Consider the following 26,119-nt stretch of genomic DNA (forward strand, 5'->3'; position numbering starts at 1 on the left):
GATGAAGTTCTATTAGGAAAAAATAATTCTCCCGTTTGTGAATATAAGGTATCAAGGCACCAAGGCACCAAGGCAACCATGGTGAGCCACACCAAAGTTGCTGTGGCTGTAGATTTCTAATTTAAGTCCCGAATCAACTATCGCGTTCGTACTTTGATGCTTAGGTGACTCACAACTTGATTTATTGTTCGATGCGTATCAGTTCGACTATAAGTAGTCGGAGAATCGCTCAAAAAGCCTTTTGCAGCATCAGTACGTTTTCAAAAGGAGATCAAACGAGGCTCAGTCGGCTATCTTGAAGTGTTTCTCACAACGCGACAGGGCATACCACACCAAGTTACTTTAATCGTTCAACTTCATTCAGGTCACTCCTTTCTACCTGTATCGACAGGAAATATCCCGCAGCCATGGAGGAGACAAGTAAAAAGCTTCGATATGTTGATGTTAGCACCTTCCGTTCTCTCGGATCCTTCTCAATTTGAGATGATGATTTGTTCGCTTGAGCTGACTGAGGCACTTGCTAGATTGGTATCAATTTGAGTGATCCCATGTTCCGGGGCAATTATCGTGGCAAGCAGGCCCACGAAGATGACCTGGGCGATGTGATTCAGCGTGCTCAAGAGGCCGGATGTGAGAAGTTTATGGTCACTGGAAGTGATCTTGTTGAATCAGCCACGGCAATTCAAATAGCCCGTGATTACCGTCAGTTTCTTCACTCTTCGTTCTAATTTTCAATTCATTGTCTAACATACCTCTAGCGGGCTTCTGTTATGCAACAGTTGGTGTACACCCCTGTTGCGCAAATCATTTCGATAAACACCCAGATGGTCCCTCCAAGATGCTGGAGGAGCTCCGCAAACTGGCAATTGAGTCTAAGGAGTCAGGCTTGACAGTAGCCTTCGGTGAAATCGGACTTGACTATGATCGACTGGAGCACAGTGACAAAGAATCACAGTTAAAATATTTCGAGCAGCAACTTGATCTAGCCGTTGAAATACAGTTGCCCCTGTTTCTCCATTCTCGGGCTGCAGGTGAGGACTTTGAGCGACTGATCCGTTCTCGACTTGATAAGCTTCCGAAGCGTGGACTTGTGCATAGCTTCACGGGAACCATGGAAGAAATGGAAGGGTTGGTCGCCCTCGGCCTAGACATTGGCGTCAACGGATGCAGCATGAAAACAGTCGAAAACCTCGAAGTCGTGAAGGCTATTCCATTGAATCGAATTCAGATTGAGACAGATGGACCTTGGGTAGGCCGTTCCACACGACTATTCATCTGTCACTGCTGACTTTTTCTCTTTCCAGTGCGAAATTCGTCCGTCGCATGCATCGTCTAAATTTTTGAATGGCGCGCCTGAGTTGCCAAAGACTGTCAAGAAGGAGAAATGGGCAAAGGGCTGTATGGTCAAGGGTCGGAATGAGCCTGTAGCTATTTCCCAGGTTGCTCATGTCATTGCTGCAGTCAAGGAGATTTCTGTCGAGGAGGTCTGCGAAGCGTAAGTCACTTCTAGTATTGAACTTGATGAAGCATTTGCTAACATTTCCTGATAGAGCTTGGGAGAATTCTACTAGGATGTTTGGTCTTGGTGAGAAGGCTTGATAAGTCGACATCTAGATCTCGTTCTTGCACCGTTCCCCTGTCAAAAAGACCTACCATAACTATTAGTAGTAGCCCGCTTATTAAAATATCGGTTCCAATCAGGTAACCATGCGGCCATCAATTGCCAAATTGACACGGATCGGATAGAGAAGAGTATAATTTAAATCAAAACCAATCTATTTAGATCACGGCGCCAAGACTATTGCAAACACCGTATTATTCCTCACGTTTGGCCTTATCTATATACATCAAACGGTCTACCTATGTTTGTCCGAATAAGGGGCCTTTTCTCACTATCAAGGTTCTACTTCCACACTAATTCGCTGTTGTTCAGCTTCGCCTCGTAGGGCCCATGCATGTTGGAAGACCTTGCCCATCTGAGCCCTTAATATCTGTGTCTGTGCGTATTCCATTCTTCGTGACAGTGTCTCAAAGCATTGATGATTTCGCTATCTTGTTTGACAGGTACTTGGTTGAGTGTTCTTTCCAACTCCTCAAACTGACCAGGGGAGTCTATTGATTCTATCTAGGTACTATGCTGCAGAAATTAAAAGCGTTATTAGTAAGGATTTGAAGTTGTACTTCTAATCCAAGTATTTTACGTGTTTGGAGATTCGATGTTAATTGTCGAGTGAAATCTTGACATCCTCGGCAAGGTATAATCGCACAGCAGGGGCATTAGTGTGACTACCTCTCGAATCCTCTAATCTCACGTTAAATATATCTCAGAACATTGAAGAATGCCGCCATATTGCTTGGTTGACTTGGACATACGTAGAGTCACGTTGAATTGATTCAATCCCTGTCAAGGCACGTAGTGGCAGCAGTGCTCTGATCCTCGCCTCCGATCTGAAAATGGGGCGTAAGACAAGCAAGTGGCAGGAGATTGAAGGTCAGTAGACTTTTCCTCTCGAAATTGGATATCTCTTCGGTTCTTAATAACCTAACCTACCAAAGCTATCGCAGACAGTCTAGAGAAGGAGCCATCATGGGCCACTTCTCAGAACAGTCTTATGATACAGGGCTTTGAATGGCATGTTCCAGCAGATCAACGCCACTGGAGGCGCCTTAGGAAGGAACTGCCAAATCTCAAAGATATAGGGGTAGATAATATCTGGTTACCCCCTGGATGCAAGGGAATGAACCCAGTAGGAACGGGTTACGACGTATACGACCTGTACGATCTAGGAGAATTCGACCAAAAGGGTGCCAGAGCCACACGCTGGGGTCCAAAGGAAGACCTGCAGGAACTTACGCAAGCAGCACAGGAAACAGGTATAGGAGTTTATTGGGACACGGTTTTAAATCATAAAGCTGGCGCGGATTTCACCGAGCGATTCCAAGCGATCAAGGTCGACAATGAGGGTATGAATTTTTCTTTTCTGGTTCTTACAATAACCAATGTACTAAGTTTCTCACTCTTGACTGATAGACCGCAATGTTGAGATTTCACAGCCAGAGACTATCGCTGGTTGGGTAGGGTTTGACTTTCCTGGTCGTGCAGGGAAGTATAGCTCTATGGAGTATCGCCGTGAACATTTCAATGCGGTTGATTGGGACCATCTCCAGAATCGACAAGCAATATACAAGATCGCTGGTCCTGGTCCCTGCAAACGATGGGCCAATGATGTTAGCCTTGAGCATGGTAACTATGACTACCTGATGTTTGCCAACCTGGATCACACCAATCCGGAAGTGCGAGCGGACATCTTCAAATGGTCGGAATGGATTGGAACTGAGCTACCAATCAACGGTATGCGAATCGATGCTGCCAAACACTACTCTGCTGCCTTCCAGAAGGACTTTGTCGATCATCTACGGAGTACAGTCGGTGCCGAGTATTACCTGTTTGGCGAGTACTGGAGAGGAGATGTAACCTTTCTACTGAAGTACCTTAAAAGGACAGACTTTCAAATTTCCCTATTTGACGTACCGCTTCTAGGACGCTTCTCCCTGGTTTCGAAGGCAGAAGGTGGCGACTTGCGAAAGATATTCAAGGGGACATTGGTGGAAAAGAGCCCGAAGCACGCAGTAGTAAGAATTCTATCATCAGACATCTAGGTATTGGATGCTAAGTTTTGCCATAGACTTTCGTTGGCAACCATGATACTGTAAGTCAATGAATTAGGGGCTCGAGCTGGAGATCTGATAAGCTTATTTCGTTTCCAGCAACCTGGTCAATCTCTAGAGGTATGTTTAACGAGCTGTCCTTGGTGTCTCAAGCTAATCATTAGCTGACTAGACCATCATCGCACCATTTTTCAAACCAATTGCGTACGCCTTGATTCTTCTACGAGCCCACGGCCAACCCTGCGTGTTCTATGGTGACCTTTACGGTATTAGGGGTGGGCCTGGCCCATTAGACTGCCCCTCTTGCAAGGGAAAGCTTCCGATCCTGATGCGTGCCCGCAGGCTTTATGCCTACGGAGAGCAGTGCGACTATTTTGATAAGCGGAACTGTATTGGTTGGTACCGTTTTCTAGCGGACAGTATTTGTACTAACTGTGCCTATTCAGGCTTTGTGCGATATGGCAACATCCATCACCCTTGGGGTCTCGCCTGCATCATCAGCAACACCGTTTCAACATATAAATTGATGTATGTCGGGATAAATCATGCTGGGGCGGAATGGACGGATATTCTTGGGTGGTGCATCGGGACTGTCATCATCGACCGTCGAGGCTATGGCGTCTTTCCTGTTTCTGCGAAGAGTGTTAGCGTCTGGGTTGACAGCAAGGCAAAAGGTAGACATGATCTTACTCGACCTTTGTAAGTAAAGTACTCAGCTTAAACCTATTCCGCATAACTTACAATGAACGAATGACTAACTTGTCAAAACAGTAATAGCGATATTTATAGGTTTTGAGGATCGATGAAAGACTTCTCCATGAATTGTTCAAGGGAGTGAGTGGATGGATGGGATGTGTTATATCAAGCCGATATTGGCTCAAAAGCAAGAAGTGAATTAGCACCAGATTACTGCTTGGGTTTCTTTGCGGCTTTCTTGCGAATAATATTTTGTTTTGATTTTTGGAGAGACATTTTCATTGCAATCACAATGTATCAAGGGTATTCTTCTTGGGATATCAATTAATTATGTCTAGGTTGCCAAACCATAAAATCCGACATTTCAACTTGGCGGAAGCATCATGACATATTCTCGTGAGCTCAATCCGAAACGAAGCACATCTTTGTCCCTCACTTCTACGTAACGGCCGGCTGGGACAGGGTCGCCGTTGAGACTAGACCCGTTTGCGCTCTCAAGATCAATGAGATAGGGCTTAACCTTGCCGACCTTGTCACCGTATTCATTCTTCTTTTCGACGAACCGGAACTGAAGCGCAGCGTGTTGCTTCGAGCAGCTGGGATGTTCAAGCGGAAAGTCCACAATGACATGCTCCCGCCCGAGCAGCCAGCAACTCCGCCCACCCAGCTCCACCATTTCCAGCATATCAGGACCCTTGAAGACATAGATTCGCCATGGCTCCTTTGGCGGCGGTTTTCGCGCCTCGGGTGGTTCATGATATTTGAGAACGATTCCCTGTCCCTGTCCATTTGCTCCCCCCGCAACTTGTACCGTGTTACTCTCAGCGGCAAGACGACCAGAGTTATTAAAGTTGGGCTTCTGCTTTTCTGGTGGAGGTCCGTCCTCAGAAGGTATCATGTCTGACCCTGTAAATGCGTCGGACTGTGAAGGCAGAGGGCCGCGTCGTTGCAATGCCTTTGGAGGACTTGGTGATCGTCGCGGAGAGCGCCGTCGTGGGGAGCGCGATCGGGATTGTGGGCTTCGCCGTCTTCTTGAAGACCTGTTATCATCCCGATCGCGATCCTGATCCTCGTGACGGCGACTGCGATGGGTGCGCTTCCGACGATCGTCATCTGAAGAGCGGTCTCTGCGCTGTCTTATTTCACGTCTATCTCGCCTTCGATCACCACGGTCATTTTCTGCTCTGGTCCTGCTGTGGGAGTGGCGGCGTGGACTTTTTTGGCGAGAACTTTCGCGGTCGTAATCTCGCCTGCGAGAGCTTCGGTGGTCGTCTTCAAGGTCTCGCCGTGATCGATCACGATGACGATCTGAATGGTTGGAGGGTGAGCGTTGCCGGTCACTACGGCCGTCACGAGAGTCGACCATTTGGCATCAGTTACTATCAAATAAGTAGGAGAGCTGGTGGAACTCGAAGCTATCCCGGGTAGTTAGTGCTCAATCACGTGATTTTCACAAGCTGTCAAATGGACAATCCTTTTTTAGTCTAGTGTTCTTTATTAGTCAGCTTCCGCACACTCTTCACATATATTTGAGATTGTGAATTCTTCTGATTGGTTCTTATAATCCCACTTCCTAGATCAAGTTGACACAAGCCACTTCCATTAGCATACCATGTTCTTCATCAACACGATAGGTAATGTTTAGGCCATGCGCTCCACCTATTTCAGTATTCGAAGTACCAGGATCAGTATTTAGTAACTATTGTTCACCTCTCACTGTCCTTTTCTCTGCATGCTTCAAATTCTATTCCATCGTTGTGATGCATTGTAAGTTGATCCACAATATGGGAAATGATTCGATTTGATCCACATAATAATTCAGCAAAGACCAATGGAGCTCCTTGAGTATATTACGACGACTATATGTACTTGAACAACCGGGCCACTAAACACAATCCACCCAGAAATGCAGTCAAACCTGTACATCCAATAACTAACCCAAAACCACTGCCATAAGCCCCAAGCATATGTTCATTCCTGCTGTCCTTCCTCAGCAAGAACTCACTAAAAGGCCCACTGACAACATTTCCAATTCCCCGTCCAAACGCAATGAGAGAAAAGATGATAGTCGGATCTGCAGCTGAATCAACCTTCTGAACCTCGCGTATCATCCCAGACCACGTTGCTGAATAACTACCCGCAAAGAGTCCATATGCGACACAGAATACCAACAGAACAGGAACTGTGGTTGAAAATCCCCAGAGAAGGAAGACCGAGATCACAGTACCGACAGTAGATATTGCAATGCAGGTCAGTACATGAAAGCGATCGGTCAAGAATCCCAAAGCAACACTGCCAAAAACCGATGCCAAATTTAGGACTGTGACCGTGAGTGAGGCCACGAGCTCTGTCGCGCCAATGCGGTGCGCAAAAGATGGGAGATAAATTCCTGGGAGAAAGAATCCAAGTGCTTCGAGAATGTTCCCGAGATTATAGGTAACAAAGACCCGGCTGAATATGAACTGAGTATTCAGCCTATTGTGATCGACCTTACTTGATCTTGGCAGCCGAGCTTTGTGATAGTATAAGAATGGAGCGGCCATCACAAACAATAAAACAGAACAAATTCTCAATGTTGTTCGAAATCCCAGGTGATGCAGAAGCTTCCCCAACACAATTGGAAAGACAATTCCCGATAATCCGGACCCAGCCCACACCACACCGAATGCAAGCCCACGACGTCTATCAAACCATTCAGGCATGAATAAGATGGACGGACTATATGCAATACAGCCACCAATACCAAAGCCAATGCCCTGCGAGAGCACAAGATGTGTAACATTTGACGAGAAGGATGCCATCGCTAAAGAGAAGCACATTATGCTCAATCCAATTGTCGAAAACCACCTGGACATGCTGGGAATGAGTATCATTGCAACAATAGCTATAGGACAGCTCAGATATGCGACACCCTAGACAACCTATTAGAACGTTCAATAAACAAGGGAACAGGGTCTTCTAACCGCAGCGCAAGTTCCTATGACGGCGATCATGGGCGATCCTTCAAACCGATCATCGTGTCTATAATAGTTTTGGAAAACACCGAAAGAAAAGGCAAAACCTGAGCGTTTCGTGAGCTTCGCCAAACAAAATCATGACGTTTGTTAACTTACCCCAAACTAACGCATCGAACATGGTACAAGCTGCTAAAAACATCCATGCATGGAAACCGCCATCCATGGGAGGAAAGTCTTTCTCATCGTAGACACTCGGTAATTTTCTATTACACAGAGGTAGTGAAACTGTGTCAGCTAGACTTGATTGTCGAGATAATGTTTTTTCGGACTCCATGGTGTTAATGGGTTGGCGTTGGCTTTGATCAATCATCTCGCCATGGAAAAATCAGCTTATATGGCTACCTAGGTACTAAGAATAAGTCCTACGTCAGACAAAATCTTTGTAATCTCACATTCTACAATCCTTTTTATGAAGTGTAATTAAAAAGGGATGAGAAATCTTCTTCTACTTAGTCAAGCAACAGGGTGTCCGGCAACTTCATTGGCATGTAGTCGTACCTGTAAACGCAAGCTCTATTACAATACTCCATATAGACCCTTTCTCCGTAGATTTAACAGCCGGTTTTTAGAGTAAATAATATCATGCGATTGGACCGGGAATTTGCATTGTAACTCGACGATCTTGAAAGTATGTGGACCTTCAAAGCCATCCACCACCTGGGCAACCTTATAAACTACCGCCCGAGGTATCATGGCCTCAATAGACATAATCTATAGCTAGACGTCGTATACAGAGATCAGAGAGCTTAGTTATCAATAGCTACTGGAAATTTCGACTTCATTCTACCAATCTATCTTCTGAGGATGGCTCGTACTCGAAACCGCTTGTATGCGGAACTCCGAACTTGGGAATGTAACTAGGGCATGATCATTTTTAACGATGGCTGTCGATCCCGGAAAATAAAGTTAAGCAGAGCTTATCATGAGATCATAGGTGACCCAAGTTAGCTGTGGACTTATACCAAGGGGTTAGTTATCTCAAACCCTTCTTCCTTACGGGAGCTTCTTATTCCCGAATTTCAAAAGATCCCAGTTATCAACAGTTGCTACATACTTTCAAACGCCAAGAAATATCTTGATCAGATAGTTTCCAAGATGTGATAACGACATTTCTATACATAGAGAAATGTTGATTGGGATGGCCAGCACCTACTTAAATACCACTCTATCCAACATCTGGGAGTTAATGTGAATAGAACTTCGCCTTGTAGTCTTGAAAGATCATAGAAAAGAAAACTGAAGGGCACATCAGAGTAGAGAAGTACTTGAGGAACGTTGATTGAAGCGAAAAAATATCCATATTCGATAGTTCTAAAATAGGATAAAGTGGAGTACTTATAGTGACTATATCCGGAATGTGTGTTGTACACAATGACCGAATGCAAATAAAATCTATAACCCGGGGGCAGAGGAGTTAAAGACTGAATTTTAATAAAATAGAAGGTATGAGACAATCGAAATGAACGATGGTAGAAGCCGGCAAGTAGATATAAGAAGGAAGAGACTTCCCAACTGATGAAGAGTTGGCTGCCCACATTTCAGATCAAAATAGTTTCCTTGCTTGCAGAAGTTCAATACAGTACGTATTTTTAATCAAGAACTTCAGCATGAGATGAGTGATTGAGGTCGCAAAGTGCAATAATTTCCCGTGCATCTATACCCAGCCAGCAGATTGATCAACTAGGTCAACCTCTTTGTTAAGAGCGTCGAATAACCATATCTTCCCAGTGGTAATAAGATTTTAGATTTAGCTCCTTTTCTCTTGGATAAGGCCATGATCTTCAAAATTATCAGTCCACTGCTTGCACAGAAGCCTCATCTTTCCCGTCCTCAAAGCTTTCCGGAGGTACTTTACGGAGTCAGGCCAAGCCCGAACGATTGGCGATAATCCTCAAAAGTTCGATCCATTTCTCTCGAAATTACCGTAGCTTACTGTATGAAGGTCACCATATTGCTCAGCAGAACTGCTGATTTGGGTTTCAACCATGCCGATGTTCCCACTCCAGATTCACAACATTAGGTACAATTGACAGATTTGACGGATTCAATCCGTGAATTCGTTACCATCCATAATTGACAACAGCCAATGGCCATGGGGATCGAAGAAGGATGAAATGAGCAACCGACATCGTTACGTTGGTAATAGCATTAGAAGTGGGTTTTTGTTCACCACCGATTCGATCTCAACATCATGCCCTGGTGCATCTATGATAGCCCTGCAATAATTGACACTATTTTCCCAAATTGACCCTCCGGGTGTAGACAATTCATTCAAAAATACCTTCAACCTAGTGTGGACAGATTCATCGTAAGGCACTCAAATCATCATGTATGGCTTCCTTCAAGATATCTTCTAGACTTGAACGTTTTTTGTTCAAGAAGTCGTTTTATGAGTTTCAATTTCTGTGGTATGATCTGTGGGTTGGGTCTTGAAGTATGGTCATAGCAGAAGGTTTGTCCCCAGCTGGAGACGTCCAACACCATGGCTCTAGCCCGCCGGTGCTCTAGCTTTACTGGGGATGTGGAATACCCATGTATATTATGGCAGTCTCCGGAATTCTATTTACATCTAAATCATAACTGGCTTTCAATTATATACTCTAGTTGCTGTACTTCGAACTGAGCCCTCGTTGTGCTGCTAGCTAGCTAGAGTAAAGATCAGTCCTGAAGCGTATATCTTAAGCGGGTAGCTCTCAATAGGTTTTTTATAGTGTTGATAATACTATTACTCATAACGGAACAAGTAGATCGAGTCACGGGGGAATCACTATATCAGCACCTCGAGTAGCTAGATAAATCGAACACATCTCACACCACCTTGCACAACGTATATACTAAGAATATAGGACGACCCATTCCCTACTCCAGTATATTTAGTGTAACGTGTGAACCCTGTCCTTTCAACGTACTTGATCGATAGTTGGATAACCAGCATGTATCTCGAACTCTGTTAAGTGGCCGCGCGTCATCCATTGTCTAAAATAAATTTATTAAAACAGAAAACCCTCGAACTTTAGCATCGAAGCTACTACATCTGGCAAGCTCCTTAATGTGCTGAGAGCCTCAAGCCAATGAAGGGAGTCTTTGAGTCTTTGTGGAAGAAAGTGCCTACTATGCCACATTATCGGTTAAGTGTCTATGAGACACGTTCTGATTTAAAAAATCCATCTTTCAACCTTAAAGGTTAACTGATCAACCGATTTAATAGCAATACCACGGACACTGTTTTGCCTGCCTGCTAATGAGAAGCAACTTCGAAGGTTCTGATACCTACTGTGTAGCTATTCTCCCAAAATAAGAAACTCGCCCTGCAGATCTTTCACCCAAGCTCTAGATCAGCTGACCCGAGTCGGATTCCTTCCAATATACATAACTCGGGTCAGAGAGGACACCTGCGTTTAGTATCACACGTCGTGAAGGCCTTATTTAATTTCCAGGTGCTTCTAGGTAAGCGGCCGCGCCAATCCAAGTCTTGACCAGTCATTTTTCTTGAGATACATCGCTTATAAGATGCTCGTTAGCGCAAATGATTAAGTGACTTCTCCTAAAACTGATCGAAGTCTCACCTAAGGCAAAAATCTCGTAGGTGTCAGCATTATACCTCGTTTGTGCGGGATATTTCAGTGCTAAATGAATACAAGCAAAGGTATCGTACTTGATATCTTGAGCTATAGATAGTTATAGATAAAATCAGTCAGTGAATCTCTAGCGCTTCAAACTCAAAGTTGCAACTTACTTCCAAGGGCAAGGTGAGTTATCTCGTGTAGAATGATCGAGCTTAGGGACACCATGCTGTCTAACGAAGTACCTGTGGTCTGCACCTGGTCTTTAAGGGCACCGATAAAGTATTTCACCACTGAACGGGTCACACTACTGAACGGGTCACCCCACCAATTTTACGCGTCAGTCTGGTGTTTCCATTTTCAACTACCCACCATGCCCCCCCTAAATGCTCTATATGTCCAAGACAAACAGGATCAGGAGAATAGGGTCTTATTAGCTTACCAAGCTTACAAGAATGGCGATATATCATCAATGCGTAAAGCTGCAGCTATGTTTAATATACCATTTTCAACCCTCCAACGCCGCCATTCTGGTGTCCAATTTCGTCTTGAAACACACCCACCGCAGTCTAAACTGACTGAATCTGAAGAGGATTCATTACTTCAATGGGTCGTCTCTCTAGATGATCGCGGCTGTGCTCCTAGAACTAAAGATGTTGGTAGAATGGCTAATATCCTACTCGCCGACCGCGGAACCAACCCTCCTCTTACGATCGGTAAAAACTGGGTTACTAGGTTTGCGACGCGTTTACCTGAACTTAAGACGACCTATTCAACACCGCGCGATTTTACACGTGCGCGTCAAGAGGACTATAATGTGATCAATAATTGGTTCAAACTGGTTGAAAACACGATCGCAAAATATGGTATCACCACCGACGATATCTATAATTTTGACAAGACTAGGTTTGCGATGGGACGATGTGCGACCGCGAGAGTGGTTACTAGAGCTGGTTATTATGGTAAACGCGCAAAAAAACAGCCTGGTAACCGGGAATGGGTTACTGTGATAGAGTGTTTAGGCGCGTCTGGTTACGCACCTCCACCCTGTATTATCTTTAAGGGTAAGGTGATGATGCAGAGCTGGTTTGCTCCTGATCTAGGTTTACCACCTAATTGGCGTCTTGAGATTAGTCCTAATGGCTGGACATCAAATCAAATAGGGCTCCGTTGGCTTGAAAAGCTCTTTATACCTGCTACTGCTCGTACTAAAGGACGGTATCGCCTTCTGATCTTAGATGGCCATGGTAGCCATTTAACACCTGATTTCGACAAAATCTGCCAGGAGCATGATATTATACCATTATGTATGCCTGCGCATGCGTCTCATCTTCTTCAACCTCTTGATGTTGGGTGTTTTGCGGTGTTAAAACGCTCTTATTCTCGGCTGGTTGAGTCTAGAGTAGAGCTTGGTTTTTCCCACATTAGTAAAGGAGATTTCCTAGAGATATATCCTACTGCGCGTATTGAAGCATTTGCATCTGCTTCTAATGCGTTTGCTGCAACTGGAATCGTGCCACTTGACCCTACTAGGGTGTTAAAAAAGCTTACTATGCGCGTCGATACACCACCACCACCACCCTCTATAGGAAGCGATTCAAGTCGAAATTGGACACCTAAGACGCCTAGGACGCAGAAAGATTTACGACGTCAACACCAAGCTATATTACGCACTGTATCTCGAACGCCACCAACACCATCTAAGAGAGCATTAGACCAGATAGTAAAGGGTGCAAATTACCTATATCAAGAGAATGCTCTCTTACGCCTGGAAAACAGAGATTTACGCGCCGCCCATGAGAAAAAGAAAAAACAAAAAGAACGTCCGAATCGTCAATTAACAGTAGTAGGGGGTCTTACAATTCAGGAGGGATTAGACCTGGTTGACGCGTCGAATGGTGGCCCTAAACTTAATGATGCCAATTTACAAGAGGGCCAGGCGCCTGTAAGGGCGCCTGTAACCCAACGCCGGTGTGGGATATGTAAGACACCTGGACATAGGAGGGAAACCTGTCCTAGTAGGCCCATTCAGTAGTTTTTTTTTACTATATTACATAGTAAATAATGGAGTTATTGGGATTCATAAAAATAAGTGGGTCAAACTGACCCGTTCAGTAGTGTGACCCGTTCAGTGGTGAAATACTTTATTTGTCCGCTTGTTGAATATACGGGGGCATAATATCAGAGCGTTGCCCCTGATCGAACCTATAGCATTTGGATTCTCGACTTGTTCGCAGATATCATTCGCTTTGCTGCCTTTGATATCGGGGGCTGATTTGGTAGGATCACGTCGAGTCGCGTACCATTGACCTGAATATTGTGCAATTATTTATTAGGAGGTAAACTTGGCATGGATAATCGATGAGTTGTTCTACCTTCTTCTCCGTCTTCACATTCGGTGTCAACCCACTTGAAAGCAGAACCATCGCAGTAGATTGAGTACGGAATAGTTACTCCACCTCCAAGTTTTTGAAGGGTGTCATATTTGCCTATTGTAATTTGAATCTGGTTAGTTGAATCACACCAGCTTAAATGGACATACTTACTTTGAATGAGCAAGCCTTTTGTGTCAGTGACTCCAAAAAAGGTCTTTAAAGTTGCCTTGTTTACGGTTGTAATTCCATCACCCAAAGAGTCATATGCTGTTTTTGCAAGCTGAAAGTATTCTTTGCTTGCCTCGTTGAGGGCGTCAAGTTTACCATTGCAGCTTTCGTCAGTCCACGCCCATTTCACTGAGTTGTCTAATGCTAGACTTATAACAGGTCGGGCAAAAAAACATGTAACAGCAAATAATATAGAGGATATTCTCAAAGAGTTCAGCATATTTATAGTATTGTGTATAGCAATAAAAGAACTTTGAGAGAAGGCAAGCCAAGTCAGCAAGTAAGCCTCCCGCCAAGTTATTATCAATCTTAAAATTTATCTAGATTTTTCTTTACTATCTATAACAGGCTAGGGCTTACCCATGGACACCACCTTGGGGCCAAACCAAGTGGACTAAGAAATCTGAGTAGGAAGATTTGACTTTTACACATCTCGGCAATCTTTTCAAGGCTGCGAGCATATATTCATGAGGTTACTCAGCTCCCGTATCCCTTCTATTAATCTCGGGAAATCTGAAATACTGCCTACTAGGTAGATACCTTGATATATTGGCTGGTGATAAGCCAGGATTTTTTCGGCCCCGAGCCTTTCATAGTCGTGATACCTAGGTGTTGCCCCGTCTCAACCTTGAGAACTTTTGGACCAATTGCCTAGGTAATAATCATGCATAATAGCTAATATTATAGAAAATTAGATGACTAGAACGAGGCGTAAATGAAATGCCTCGGTGAAGCTTGAGCGGGGAATTTAGCCAAATCCGTGTTCTTTAGACCAATTAAACATAAGGATAACCCTTATCATAACCGGAACAACCATGTTCCGCGCCTTATCGGTCGCCGAACCTGGGAATTCCAAATTTTTATACGTATTTTACGTGATATATACTACGGATTCGATGTGTAGATATGAGACTCCGGGAAACGTTCACTATTTCTGCCTAAATTATCCCACCGCCTTTCCCTCCGGGGGCCACTACCGTGGAGGCGGACAAATTGTAGCCCTAGTCCGAGTCTGTATCCATGTCATCTTGGAGGCGTTGACTACGTTGCTGCTGGAGTGACCGGATGAGTGCTCCTGGAGATCGCTGGACTCCCTCTGATGTAGACCAAGCATGGGTAACAGGAGGAGTATGCACACTACCAATAATATGCTGGGCTCGTCGGCGAAGGGCATCAGCTAAGCGCATTTCAAGTGACAAATGGTGCCGCACCGAAAACTGTTCGAAGTCAAATGACTCATCGAACATTATCCCTTCAATTGAACGAACACGGGATACGGCGACATACGCCAGACCTGGACAGAAGTCATGCTTTTTGATGTTCAAGACTGCCCGTAGCACAGTTATCCCCTGAGCTTTATGAACAGTTATCGCGTATGCAAGTACTACAGAAAATTGTGTACGGCTGCAGGCTATAGAGTTAAGAGTAAACTCCCGCCGGGATGGCAAAATTGGAACAATCTTCCTCCTATCAGTATCAGTGAAGAATGCTGGCCTAGTATAGCTGTCAAAGTGAACCATCAAAGCTAAAGGCTGTGTTGACCTAGGATCAGTAGTCCTAGCTGGCCACACAATCTCAGTAATAGTGCCAAAAGCACCATTTACTAACCTAAATGCAGTCCAAAGATTTTCGGTTAGCATTATCCTGGCGCCAATTGAAATACTAAGTATCTCGAGTAGATTCCCAGCATCATCGCTAGAAGCAGTCTTAGCGCCCTGGCCTATACTTATAGCGTCTAGTCTGATCACCGGTGAACGTAGCTCACGTAGACGCCGTAGATTATACTCATCGACAGCATCATGGGTAGCATATATTCGAATTGCAGTATCAAACAGTCGAATCTCTTCATCTGTAAGGACAGACTGTGCCCTAGTCGATAATAATAGCCAGTCATCCTTAGTGACAGTATGAAGTCGTAAGTGTTCTAATGCCTGACGGAACATGAAGGTTGCATCACCTTGCTGTCGTACGATTGTGGTTAATTCAATTGTCTTATCGAAGCTATGGTAAGCCTGTCGGCCAGCTATCATCTCAATTGTAGGTAGTTCACGTGTGTCAAATAGTGCCTTCGACATAATAGGTGGTAGTTGATAAAAGTCACCAGCAAGAATGATGTTTAAGCCACTAAATGGTTTATCACTGTCACACATGAAGATCTCTCTACATCTTTGATCAATCCAAAACAGGGCAGGGATACCGATCATCGATTTTTCGTCGATAATAAGATATGTAGTGTGTCGAAAATCGGACTGTAACGATAATAAATGGCCAGGTGATAGTGGCTGATATTGTGATGCTAGCACAACTGGCAGCTTGAACATCGAATGCAGAGTCTGACCACTAATACCATATGCCGCCACGCCAGTCGGAGCAGCTCGCTTTACTGGATTTAGTTGATCTCCACCAGTCGTAGTTGGCGCCATATTTTGTAGATCCTTCGAGAGGAGCATAATCAGAAACGACTTTCCAGTGCCAGCTTTTCCGTCAAGGTTTATAAGCAACTGGGAAGGTTGAAAGCCATTCAGGAAGCTTATATAGTGGTTAGTCACTGTATCATATAGAAGACGCTGCTGTGTGTTCAGCTCGTCTGGTGTCGATAGTACATCACTCCTCATCTCGACCAGATACTGCGCCTTAAGCTGCTTCCAATAGTCGTTTTCAACAACGTACTTCCTAATATAGGGGCTCCAGTCATATCCGCGATTGATATCGCGGCTTCCTAAGCTATCTGGATCATCTCGACGTGTAATATCTCGCATTGGTGCATCTCCTGCAAGAATCTCCCAACCTTATGGATTATCAATTGGATCATCAATATCTTCGAATAAAGCATCATCCTCTGAAGTGTCAAGCTCCTTGCCATATTTGTCATCTGGATGGGTATACACTACCCGGCAATGGCTGTACGCCTCTGAAAACGAACTAAACTGGTGAGCTCCTATTTAAAGGAGATCACTCACCTTCCTGAACGGATGATGTAGAGTAAGCTTCACACGTGCAACTTCCTCCTGCTCACGGTAGACTGGGTAGTAGTTTAAAACACGGGGTTTTGCACCACGAACCCCTCTTAACCGATACTTATACCAATCGTAGTCTCGAAGCCAGGTTAAGTAAGACACATCCTCAAGTGAGATAGGACGTGAAAGATACCTCTTGATTTTAGACTTTGCTGTGATAGCATCTTCCTCATTGCCCTCATTACTAACCATATAAGCTTGTCCTGGTGATCTGGATGTGTACAGTCAACATGAACTGTGATTCTGCTAGAGTTTTGGAGCGGTATCCCAAGCAGGATGTGACAGACTTCTTGCGCGGACCAATCCCTCTCACTGATAAGTGCGTTCATAAGCTTAGTTACTGCTGTGCGTAGTGGATTTTGAGAATCGGCTGGAACGTGTGAAACGATGTCTTTCATAATAGAGTGGTAGGCAGTGGTTTTTGTCTCAGCCTTCCTAATATATTTACTTAGGTAATTCAGGATAGCCCGGGTGCCAGTGCAAGGGGCAATATCAATATTAGTCAACCACGCGAGACTTAGCACTACACAGTAACAGTTCAGATGAGGATCGTTTCGAATAGGCATCATTCGCCAGAATGTCGAGCCTACTGGTCGTATTAGTAGAGGCATATCGCGGACTTCAAATGGGAATCGAAATCGACACTCTTGTTGAGCAGTTATTTTATTGATGCGTAGATAGTAGTCGTTATAGCAATGAGCCTATACACGACTAACTAATGCTGCCAACATAAACCGGGTGTTTTGCTGGTCCTTGCCAGCTAACTGCATAACAGGATAGATATCTCGATATGGAGCAGGTAGGCCGACATTATCGTTCACTGCAGATATTTGGATACCCTAGTAGTTTACAAATATGGCGCGACTATCCTTAGAAAGCAAGTTATCTGAGTCAGGCGGAGCACCAAGACCATTAGAGCCAGTCACCCAATACGTCCTATGACTATGGCCTGAACCCCTACCCTGCCACTCATATCGATCCCATTCATCTTGAACATTAAAATAAGGGTTGATAACATGCTTTTTAAAACATTCAAAACGAATCGTGAGCCATTGGGCCATAATATGCGGGTTTTCACGTAAGTTGACACAAGCAATTGACATGCGTAACTGAGTAGAAGCAAGAAGCCACTCATTGTATCTTGGTAAGTGCTGCATCAGGTCATCCCAATGAAGGTCTGCAGCAGATATAGTGATAAATAGCTATGATGGCCTAAGGTGTCGAATCATCGCTTCTAACTCCTTACGCCGAGCTCCCTAGAAAGGGCGAGAGCCAGGAATAAAGCTAGAAAATCGAGAGATAGAGTTAACTATTGAGTGCATTTCCTCGTCCTCGGCTAAGAAGATAGCTTATAAGTCCTCAAGTGAGAAATTCTGTTGTCTAGACCAAGAAACAAAGAATCCGGCACGAACAGAGCTTTTATGCCGCATTATTGTGTTAAAGGCGACATATCGAAACCTCGGATGACGGGCAAATCGGCCAGTAGAATGCTTCATGAGATAGGTGATGTAGTCCTCATATTTGACCGTTCGTTGTCTTGGAGTAGTGAATTCCGCATCTCCATATAGGTATAGACTAGGGAATGCAAGTGAGAGCAGTGCCTAAGAGTTGTCAAACTCACTTAAAGGTGTGTGACGAAATGGTGGCATAGTGAGTTATCTCTTTGGCGCGATCATATCAATAATAGTGTCTATTTCAGCTTCTCTTATAGAGAGATTTGGAATAGCTGCAACCACTAGGAACTTAGTCCCATCCTCTAGATCATCTATATTGCTAGGACCTGACGCTAAACCGGCGGAGGTAAAGGAGTGAGAGATAATACCATCCTGGCTTAGGATTTCATTCATGATATTACCATCAATTGGCAGTTGAGATAGCCGATCCTCTTATATTTGAATACCCCGATATCCAGGGTGGTTTCTTTACAAGAAGAATAGCCAATCCTGAACAACAAAACGTCTGACTCGAAAATCCTGTATAAATTGGCGCGCTAGGTTTGGGTCTGAATCTGAATTCGGAGGGCGAAGGATCAAGATATCTAGCTCAATAGGGAGTAGTGGTAGTTAAGTAAAAACTTTACCAATATCCCGTAGGAAGTTGACAATATGGCCTCGATATTTGAACTGTTGACCCCGAACGAGTCGCACTTCCATGAAAACATGCACACGAGCAATTAACATCTCCTCAACTTGCGTTAACTCTGGTAGGGTTGGTAGCTGGCCAGGGTGCATATTATTCTCCTTGCTAAAGAGATGACATTGAGTAGCATCTAAGTCAACTTTACGGCACCGAGCACAGATATTATCTTTCACGTTCATGCTAAACCATGTCTCATCATAGTGTAAATAGGTATCCATCTTCTCAGCTGATAACCCCTCTCGAAAAGCTAAGATCATTGCCCACTCTCTTGGCGAGACTGCGTCTGTTGGGTTCTATAAAGCGGCAATAGGATCGTACGGTAATATCGCCAGTGGATCTTCAGCTAATTCAACTAGGGAGTGTTCAACTTGGGGAGCTTCAACTGGGTGAGCTTCAACTGGAGGATGTTCGACTTGGGGAGGTTCGTGGAGTGCTGTAGCTCTTCTCACATCTGAAGCCTTGAGATACTGGCGGCAGGTAAGACATGTTGTAATCTTGAGTCTGCGTCTTCCTGATTCCGGGATATACTGATCTAGAGGCTTTAAGGAGTGACAGCTATTACAGACTTGGAATCCGTCGGTAACTGTGTTCGCGGCGTTACTCTTCTTCTTGGCAACAGCAGCTTTTTTACTAGCGCGACATGATGCACATTGCGAAAGGGTTTTAGTTCCCCTCTCTGGAACAAACTGAGTAAGAGGTAGGTGTTTCTTGCACTTAGTGCACTTCTGTGTTAGTGGATCCATCCAGAAAGATTAAGAAGTGGTTGAATATCAGGGAAAGGATGAAAGATGGAAGTAGGAGAAAGAGAAGATTAATGATATAAGATAGATAGAAAAGATGAAATGAAAAACGCGAGTATAGTCAACAATCGGGTTAAATCTATGAAAGTGGATACAATATTCAATATAGACTCTGATTGGACAATCCCGGCGGTGAAACAACCACGGCAGAAAGAGTGAGCATTTCCCGGAGTCTCAAATATACGCGTAAATCCGTAGTACGGGTCACGTAAGTACAACAATTATGATTGGACCGAAAAATAGATCCACATCGGATCAGACATTATGATTGGAGCAACTGAAATATTCGACTCCTATTGGATAAATGCTGGATACCTAGGTATTGGGATCCACAATTAGGGAAAAAAAGGCTACCAAGGGGTCACATGACGAGGCTACTGTTGGAGTAAATAGCTTATCGCTTCGCTCAAGCTATAAATGCTCAAAGAAGGACTGGGGCGCTAAAATACATATGCAGAGGAGCCCCTTGGCCCCCAACTCAGGACCCCAGGAAGACCCTGAAATCATTTAGTATGACTGATACTGAAATGAATTATTATCTCGGTATTTTAAGCCACTATTAGTTAGCGTAAGTAGATAGTTGTTTAAAAAGAACTACAAGTAAACGTCTAGCCCGTAAAATGTCCTTCTTTCAAGCCAAAACAATACTTCGAAATTTGTTAAAAGGAAGGATTTATTATATGATGCTAAATAAGAAAATAGAAGCTTTATGCTTAGTTAGCTATTAGTAACTATTTTTCAAGAAAGCTAATAGCCTTGAAAGGCTTTCTGGGCCTTGACCTATCCTGTTGATCAATCTTGAAAATATGCACCAAAAGTTTTTGAAGATTATCGGGACGATGTGAATGGAAAGTTAGACCAAGTTCATATCAGGATGTGGGCTCAGGCATTTACGTATTAGGAATCATCAGGCGAGGAGTGGAACAAAATCAGTTCTCACTATCAGATAGATGACTAAGATATAGCTTGAAGATCTACGTCTAGACAGAAGCGCGGTATTCAGGTAAGGATCAAGGCCACAGGAATCTGATATCTGTGCCGGTCGATATATCATCCGGCTTTGATGGATCCGAATGCCATCCCTGTGTCAGCAGTGACTGTGTTAAAAAAATCTTCAAATTGAATGAATCCGGATCCACGGATGATACTAGATAGTTGTTTACTGAAACAAGTAGAGTTGATTTGACAGAGTGAGAAGTGGAGAAGAATGTTCTACATTAAGCTTAGTCAGGAACCCAATCTAGGTTTTCTCTCCGAGAGATGGAAACTCACATTACCCCACATATGCTAATGAAGAGCGAGAAGATATCCTTCTTTGACACTATTAGAGAACTTGATAACTAGTCATTGATACCAAAACTGAGAAGATTCAAAGACTATGTCTAAAAAATCAGAAACAGTCCGCCCAGCATTCCCTGGTCGCGAACGTCCTCTACTATCATACGGCATTGAATTCCCGGCTGCCGCGGTTCACCACATCACCGAGACCTTCCGTGCCTCGCGGGTTTATGTGATCTGTTCAGGCTCTTTGTCGCGAAACACCGATGCACTAGATCGGTTGATTGCCGCTCTGGGCCCTGAGAATGTTGCAGGGCGTCGGATCGGCATGCAGACTCACACTCTTTGGTCGGAGGTGTTGGAAATCGTCAAGGATGCCAGAAATGTGAAGGCTGATCTGCTCCTAACTCTTGGTGCGGGGAGCTTGACTGATGGAGCGAAAATAACCGCATTGGTGCGCACTTAATTTAACCGCATATGTATAGCTACGTTAATAAATTCCATAGGCTCTTGCTAATGATGTACGGACCGCCGATGATCTCAAAAGTCTTGCTCAAGGTCCAAACAGACGGTCGGAAATACTTGGCCCGTCTGTCCAAATTATATCAATTCCTACGTCACTTTCTGCTGGCGAGTACTCTGATTTTGCAGGTGGTACTGATGACCGCTCTCGCCGCAAGTATAGCTTTCAAGCACCGTGTCGTGGCCCTCAGCTTGTCATCCTTGATCCTGATCTTGTCACAAAAACGCCCGACTCTATCTGGTTGAGTACAGGTATGCGTGCAGTCGACCATTGCGTCGAAACGCTGTGTGCAGTGGTTGGTGTATCGCCAGCATCGGACAAATTGGCAGAGCGTGCCCTGCTACTACTGGTACCAGGCTTGCTTCAGTGTAAGAAAACCCAAAAAGATCATGATGCCTACCTATTGTGCCAGCTTGGGTCTGTTGATGCCATGGCAGCTTGTACAAGTGGTTCGGTGGAGCTAGGAGCTAGCCATGGTATTGGACATCAAGTATGTGGAACGCTTTAATTGTCTTTTTTCTGGATACAGTAATCTTACATTTTTGACAGCTTGGGCCGCTGGGTGTCGGCCACGGTGAGACTAGCTGTATTCTCCTCCCAGCCGTGTGTAAGTTTAACGCTGCGTACGATGCAAACCGCGGCCGTCAAGAGCACGTGCGTAAACTCCTTATTCATGAGCCGGCTGTATTAGGTGTTTTGAAGGAGCGTTCGGTGGACATTGCCAAAGCTGACCTTGGAGACGTTCTGGATGCTATTATTCGTGAGCTTGGTATGCCACGGTCGTTGAGGGATGTGTGAGTGAGCCGCGACAGACTCGATGGCCTTGCAGAGCATAGCCTTGATGACCGGTGGTGTAAGACCAACCCAGTTCCGCTCAAAGAAAAGGGTCAAGTATTGGAGATCCTGGAAATGGTTTTTTGAAAGAAGTTATAAAATCGAGTGATGAATGGGTTTCTTTTGCGTGGAAATCTAACTCCCAGTATAAACCTATACTGTGGTTAGTATTGTTTCAAGGATCTGAAATTACAATAAGTGCGGAGTAATAACAACACTTCATTTACACTAAACAAAGCTAAGGATCTGCTAACGGTTATTAGGTACAGATTTAACCAGGAAGGCCAAATATAGTAGATACATTTGATTCGTCCATATCAATTGAAAACAAATCCTCAAGATTCCTCGTACCCGCAGATGAGCCCCCACATCACCCAGGTACGCCCCAGAGACGCTAATCGATGAGATCCTGCGAGGTTTATTTTAAGCTAAATAAATGCAGGCTTTGGACGAAGATCTCCATTCAGCTGTAGCTAGACTAATATGGAGTTCCACGGTTGACTATTTACACCTTACGTGATTATCTACACTGTAGATCCCAGATCATGCAATATGGACCCAAATCCCGATTCAACCACCACGAGGTTCCACGAGGCCATTACGTACGTCTTTTGCCTTTTACGGCCCGCAATGAGCCTCCAATCAAAGACTACCTCCAAAAAAAGAACAAAATAATAATCCATTTAGGTAAGACTGAAAGACATAATTACTTAAATGTATCAGAAAATTGTCGTCTGATGGATCATGAGCTTTGTTGTAGTTGTTCTTATGGCAACGATCGTCCGGCAACTTCAAAATTCACTTTTTTTCCGCCCTCTAGTTAAGCTTCATCTTTGCCAGTTTACCATTCCCCCCGGAATTTTCGCTTAATTAATAATCCGCTGTTTCAGGTTCCCAGAGTTTCCATTCAACCTTTCAACTTGGAACAGTTGACTAACTTTGCTCCGTACTTGACTTTGGGCGGAACTATACACCATGCCCATCACAAAGCCCTATACGGCATCTCCCTATGGTTCTACAACCTCACTTCACGGACAACATTTGCGAGAGAGCATCAATCAAGATAATGTCTATTCCGAGGTACGCTCACAAATACACCTGATGAATTTTTTGTACAGTTTACAAGGCATATTAATTAATATTGTCTAGATGAGCCAAATCGAAGAGCTCCAGGGGGTGCGCCGATCTACCAAACGAAACAGTCGAAGATTCTCATCTATGCCTATGGGCGATGCAGTACCTCAACGACGCTCAATGGGCCTAGGAGTCCGCCGCTATCCGACACGAAAAATTAAATTGGGCCAAGATAATGTGCTCAGTGCAGACTACCCGGTCCCCAGCGCAATTCAAAATGCGATACAATCAGAGTATCGCGACTCTAAGGAGTTTTCTGAAGAATTCTCTCACCTTCGCTGTGTGTTTCCCCGTCGCGTTTAAAGGTTGCCAACCGAGGCTGATTGACTAGACACCGCGGCAACATGCGATCCCGACGAATTCGTTATGCGAAACGGATATAACCTTCGACCATCTATGTATAACCGACACACAGAATTGTTGATCGCCATAACCTATCATAGTGAAAACAAGGTTCTCACAGCGCGAACTTTGCATGCGGTTATGCAGAATATTCGCGATATCACCAAAATCAAGAAGACAGAATTCTGGGATAAAGGTGGACCGACATGGCAGAAGATTGTGGTCTCTTTGGTTTTCGATGGATTCGACCCTTGCGACAAGAATGTTCTCGATGTATTGGCGACCATTGGCATCTACCAAGAGGGCATCATGAAGCGATCCATCGATGGCAAGGATGTTGAAGCTCATATAGTAAGACATGCACATAGATTGAATCAACTTCAAATCTTGGAAGAGCAAAAAACTAACATTAGATGTAGTTTGAGTACACAACACAGCTTTCGGTCACTCCAAATCAGCAACTAGTACGACCCAACGGTGACGACTCTGCTAATCTCCCACCAGTTCAGATGATCCTCTGCTTGAAACAAAAAAGCAGCAACAAGATCAACTCGCACCGCTGGATCTTCAACGCAATCGGTCGCTTAATCAATCCGGAGGTAGTCATTCTTCTTGACGCCGGTACCAAGCCTAGCAGGAGATCTTTTCTTGCGCTATGGCAGTCCTTTTACAACAACGAGAACCTTGGTGGAGCTTGCGGCGAAGTTCGCGCCCTCCGCCATAAGCGCAACATAATCAACCCCTTTGTTGCTGCCCAAGACTTCCAGTACATGGAGTCCAACATTCTCGACAAGCCTTTAGAGAGTGTATTTGGACACGTGAGCGCGAGTGCTTTTTCCGCCTACCGATATCGAGCCATCATGGGCCGACCTCTGGAGCAATATCTACACGGTGATCCGACTCTAGCGAAGCAGCTCGGCAAAAAAGGTATCGAAGGGATGAATATTTTCAAGAAAAACATGTTCTTGGCAGGTGATCGGATTCTGTCTTTTGAATTGATCGCCAAGGCCGGGTTTAAGTGGCAATTGACCTTTGTCAAAGCCTCAATAGCTGAAACTGAAGTCGCAGATGATTATGCAGAGTTCATTAACTTTCAACGCCGATGGCTGAATGGCTCTTTTGCTGCTAATCTTTATGCGATTATTCATTTTGCTCGGATCTACAAAAGTCGTCACAACATTTTCACCTTGTTGCTACTCCATATTCAAATGGTGTACAATGTTGCTCGTTTTGTACTAAATTGGTTCTCTCTCGGTATGGTTATCCCTTTTCTAGATTTTGCCCATCACTAACAAGCAGCAGCTTCGTTCTGGATAGTCAATTGGGTCATTCTTGACCTAGTAGGCGATGCTTCACCCGCCAATAAAAATAGAGGATGGCCATTTGGAAATATAGCTACTCCAATCGTGCATAACTTCTTCAAATATGGCTATGTTATCTGTGTGGGGGTTCAATTCATTCTGTCCTTAGGGAACCGGCCACAAGGGTTAGTATACAAGTATGTTCTTATCAAATCACCACTAATCCATTTTTTATAGATCCCGTCTAGCCTACACCTTTTCTTTCATGATATTTGGATTCATCCAGTTGTATGTTTCGGTCCTGGCATTCTACATGGTCGGCACAAACACAACAAGCAGTACCATCGACTGGGCTATGGATGAGGACGCCATAATATCAAAGCCCTGGAATACACTAGGCTCCGACATGATTTTGCTCACTATAATTTGCACATATGGAACCCACTTTGTCGCAAGTCTCTTATATCTGGATCCATGGCACATTGTCACATCCTTCTGGGCCGCTTATACCGGAATGACGTGCACATCCAACATATTAATGGTATATTCCTTCTCCAACTGGCACGACGTTATCTTGGGAGTGAAAGTGGCCAACACGAGCAAGTCACTGCCCGAGGCGCAAACCAAGAAGGATGCCAAATCAACGTTCGTTGAAGAGGAGGAGAAACCGCAAATTGATATCGATACTCTCTTTGAGACTACGGTCAAGCGAGCACTAGCCCCATTCGTAGCTCCACCGGATGAAGATGAACCTAGTATTGATGACTCGTTCAAGGCTTTCCGGACATGGCTTGTTGGAGCTTTTATTTTCAGTAATTTGCTCATGGTGCTTTTGATCCAAAGCCACGGCATCAAACAGATGTGCCTTGATGTAAGTCTATTTCATCTGCTGAAGTTATGTTATTACAACACTGACGGAAATTCTTGACAGGCCGGTCCTACCAAACGGACGTTGAATTATGTTCTGGCCGTTGTTTGGGCGACTATTGGACTATATCTGTTCCGCTTTATTGGCTCGCTCTTCTTTTTGGCCAAGTCATATATGCTCATTTGTATCTCAAAAAGATAGAAATTCTGTCTTCCCGGCCCACCATAACTGTAATTGTTTATAATCATGGAGATAGCATAACATGGAAATAATATGGAAGACATGATACGCCTTTCAATGACAATCTATTATTCTTGACCATCGTAATTATAATT

The 26,119-nt window shown here is 44.3% G+C and overlaps 9 protein-coding genes across 9 annotated transcripts; 4 read left to right on the top strand and 5 right to left on the bottom strand.

The window, feature by feature from the left end:
• Window positions 1-407: 407 nt before the first annotated feature.
• On the top strand, window positions 408-1,599 carry N7495_006655 (3'-5'-exodeoxyribonuclease; the record flags this gene model as incomplete). Its single annotated transcript, XM_057209306.1, has 5 exons — window positions 408-443; window positions 525-702; window positions 759-1,249; window positions 1,305-1,495; window positions 1,551-1,599. The coding sequence occupies 5 exons, from the start codon at window positions 408-410 to the stop codon at window positions 1,597-1,599; spliced, it is 945 nt and encodes a 314-aa protein (XP_057063080.1).
• An 855-nt stretch (window positions 1,600-2,454) lies between these two features.
• Window positions 2,455-4,465, top strand: N7495_006656 (alpha-amylase; the record flags this gene model as incomplete). The annotated part of the gene is made up of 8 exons (XM_057209307.1): window positions 2,455-2,491; window positions 2,557-2,964; window positions 3,032-3,633; window positions 3,687-3,710; window positions 3,769-3,789; window positions 3,842-4,064; window positions 4,116-4,368; window positions 4,441-4,465. 8 exons carry the CDS (start codon window positions 2,455-2,457, stop codon window positions 4,463-4,465), a joined length of 1,593 nt encoding a protein of 530 aa, XP_057063081.1.
• Window positions 4,466-4,729: 264 nt separating this feature from the next.
• N7495_006657 (putative FHA domain protein SNIP1) lies at window positions 4,730-5,731 on the bottom strand (the record flags this gene model as incomplete). Its single annotated transcript, XM_057209308.1, has 1 exon — window positions 4,730-5,731. One exon carries the CDS (start codon window positions 5,729-5,731, stop codon window positions 4,730-4,732), a length of 1,002 nt encoding a protein of 333 aa, XP_057063082.1.
• Window positions 5,732-6,224: 493 nt separating this feature from the next.
• N7495_006658 (uncharacterized protein) lies at window positions 6,225-7,656 on the bottom strand (the record flags this gene model as incomplete). The annotated part of the gene is made up of 3 exons (XM_057209309.1): window positions 6,225-7,277; window positions 7,329-7,426; window positions 7,479-7,656. The coding sequence occupies 3 exons, from the start codon at window positions 7,654-7,656 to the stop codon at window positions 6,225-6,227; spliced, it is 1,329 nt and encodes a 442-aa protein (XP_057063083.1).
• A 6,893-nt stretch (window positions 7,657-14,549) lies between these two features.
• On the bottom strand, window positions 14,550-16,307 carry N7495_006659 (uncharacterized protein; the record flags this gene model as incomplete). Its single annotated transcript, XM_057209310.1, has 1 exon — window positions 14,550-16,307. The coding sequence occupies one exon, from the start codon at window positions 16,305-16,307 to the stop codon at window positions 14,550-14,552; it is 1,758 nt and encodes a 585-aa protein (XP_057063084.1).
• Window positions 16,308-16,337: 30 nt separating this feature from the next.
• N7495_006660 (uncharacterized protein) lies at window positions 16,338-16,757 on the bottom strand (the record flags this gene model as incomplete). Its single annotated transcript, XM_057209311.1, has 2 exons — window positions 16,338-16,475; window positions 16,509-16,757. 2 exons carry the CDS (start codon window positions 16,755-16,757, stop codon window positions 16,338-16,340), a joined length of 387 nt encoding a protein of 128 aa, XP_057063085.1.
• Window positions 16,758-18,628: 1,871 nt separating this feature from the next.
• N7495_006661 (uncharacterized protein) lies at window positions 18,629-19,447 on the bottom strand (the record flags this gene model as incomplete). The annotated part of the gene is made up of 2 exons (XM_057209312.1): window positions 18,629-18,971; window positions 19,023-19,447. 2 exons carry the CDS (start codon window positions 19,445-19,447, stop codon window positions 18,629-18,631), a joined length of 768 nt encoding a protein of 255 aa, XP_057063086.1.
• Window positions 19,448-20,882: 1,435 nt separating this feature from the next.
• Window positions 20,883-22,226, top strand: N7495_006662 (iron-containing alcohol dehydrogenase; the record flags this gene model as incomplete). The annotated part of the gene is given in 4 exon segments (XM_057209313.1): window positions 20,883-21,236; window positions 21,289-21,795; window positions 21,855-22,099; window positions 22,118-22,226. The coding sequence occupies 4 exon segments, from the start codon at window positions 20,883-20,885 to the stop codon at window positions 22,224-22,226; spliced, it is 1,215 nt and encodes a 404-aa protein (XP_057063087.1).
• Window positions 22,227-23,114: 888 nt separating this feature from the next.
• On the top strand, window positions 23,115-25,985 carry N7495_006663 (CAZyme family GT2; the record flags this gene model as incomplete). Its single annotated transcript, XM_057209314.1, has 7 exons — window positions 23,115-23,219; window positions 23,289-23,553; window positions 23,605-23,966; window positions 24,035-24,869; window positions 24,918-25,101; window positions 25,154-25,787; window positions 25,848-25,985. The coding sequence occupies 7 exons, from the start codon at window positions 23,115-23,117 to the stop codon at window positions 25,983-25,985; spliced, it is 2,523 nt and encodes an 840-aa protein (XP_057063088.1).
• Window positions 25,986-26,119: the final 134 nt, after the last annotated feature.

The sequence above is a fragment of the Penicillium taxi genome, assembly GCF_028828555.1.
Source record: "Penicillium taxi strain IBT 34144 chromosome Unknown utg000004l_segment0_segment0, whole genome shotgun sequence".
Lineage (NCBI taxonomy): Eukaryota > Fungi > Ascomycota > Eurotiomycetes > Eurotiales > Aspergillaceae > Penicillium > Penicillium taxi.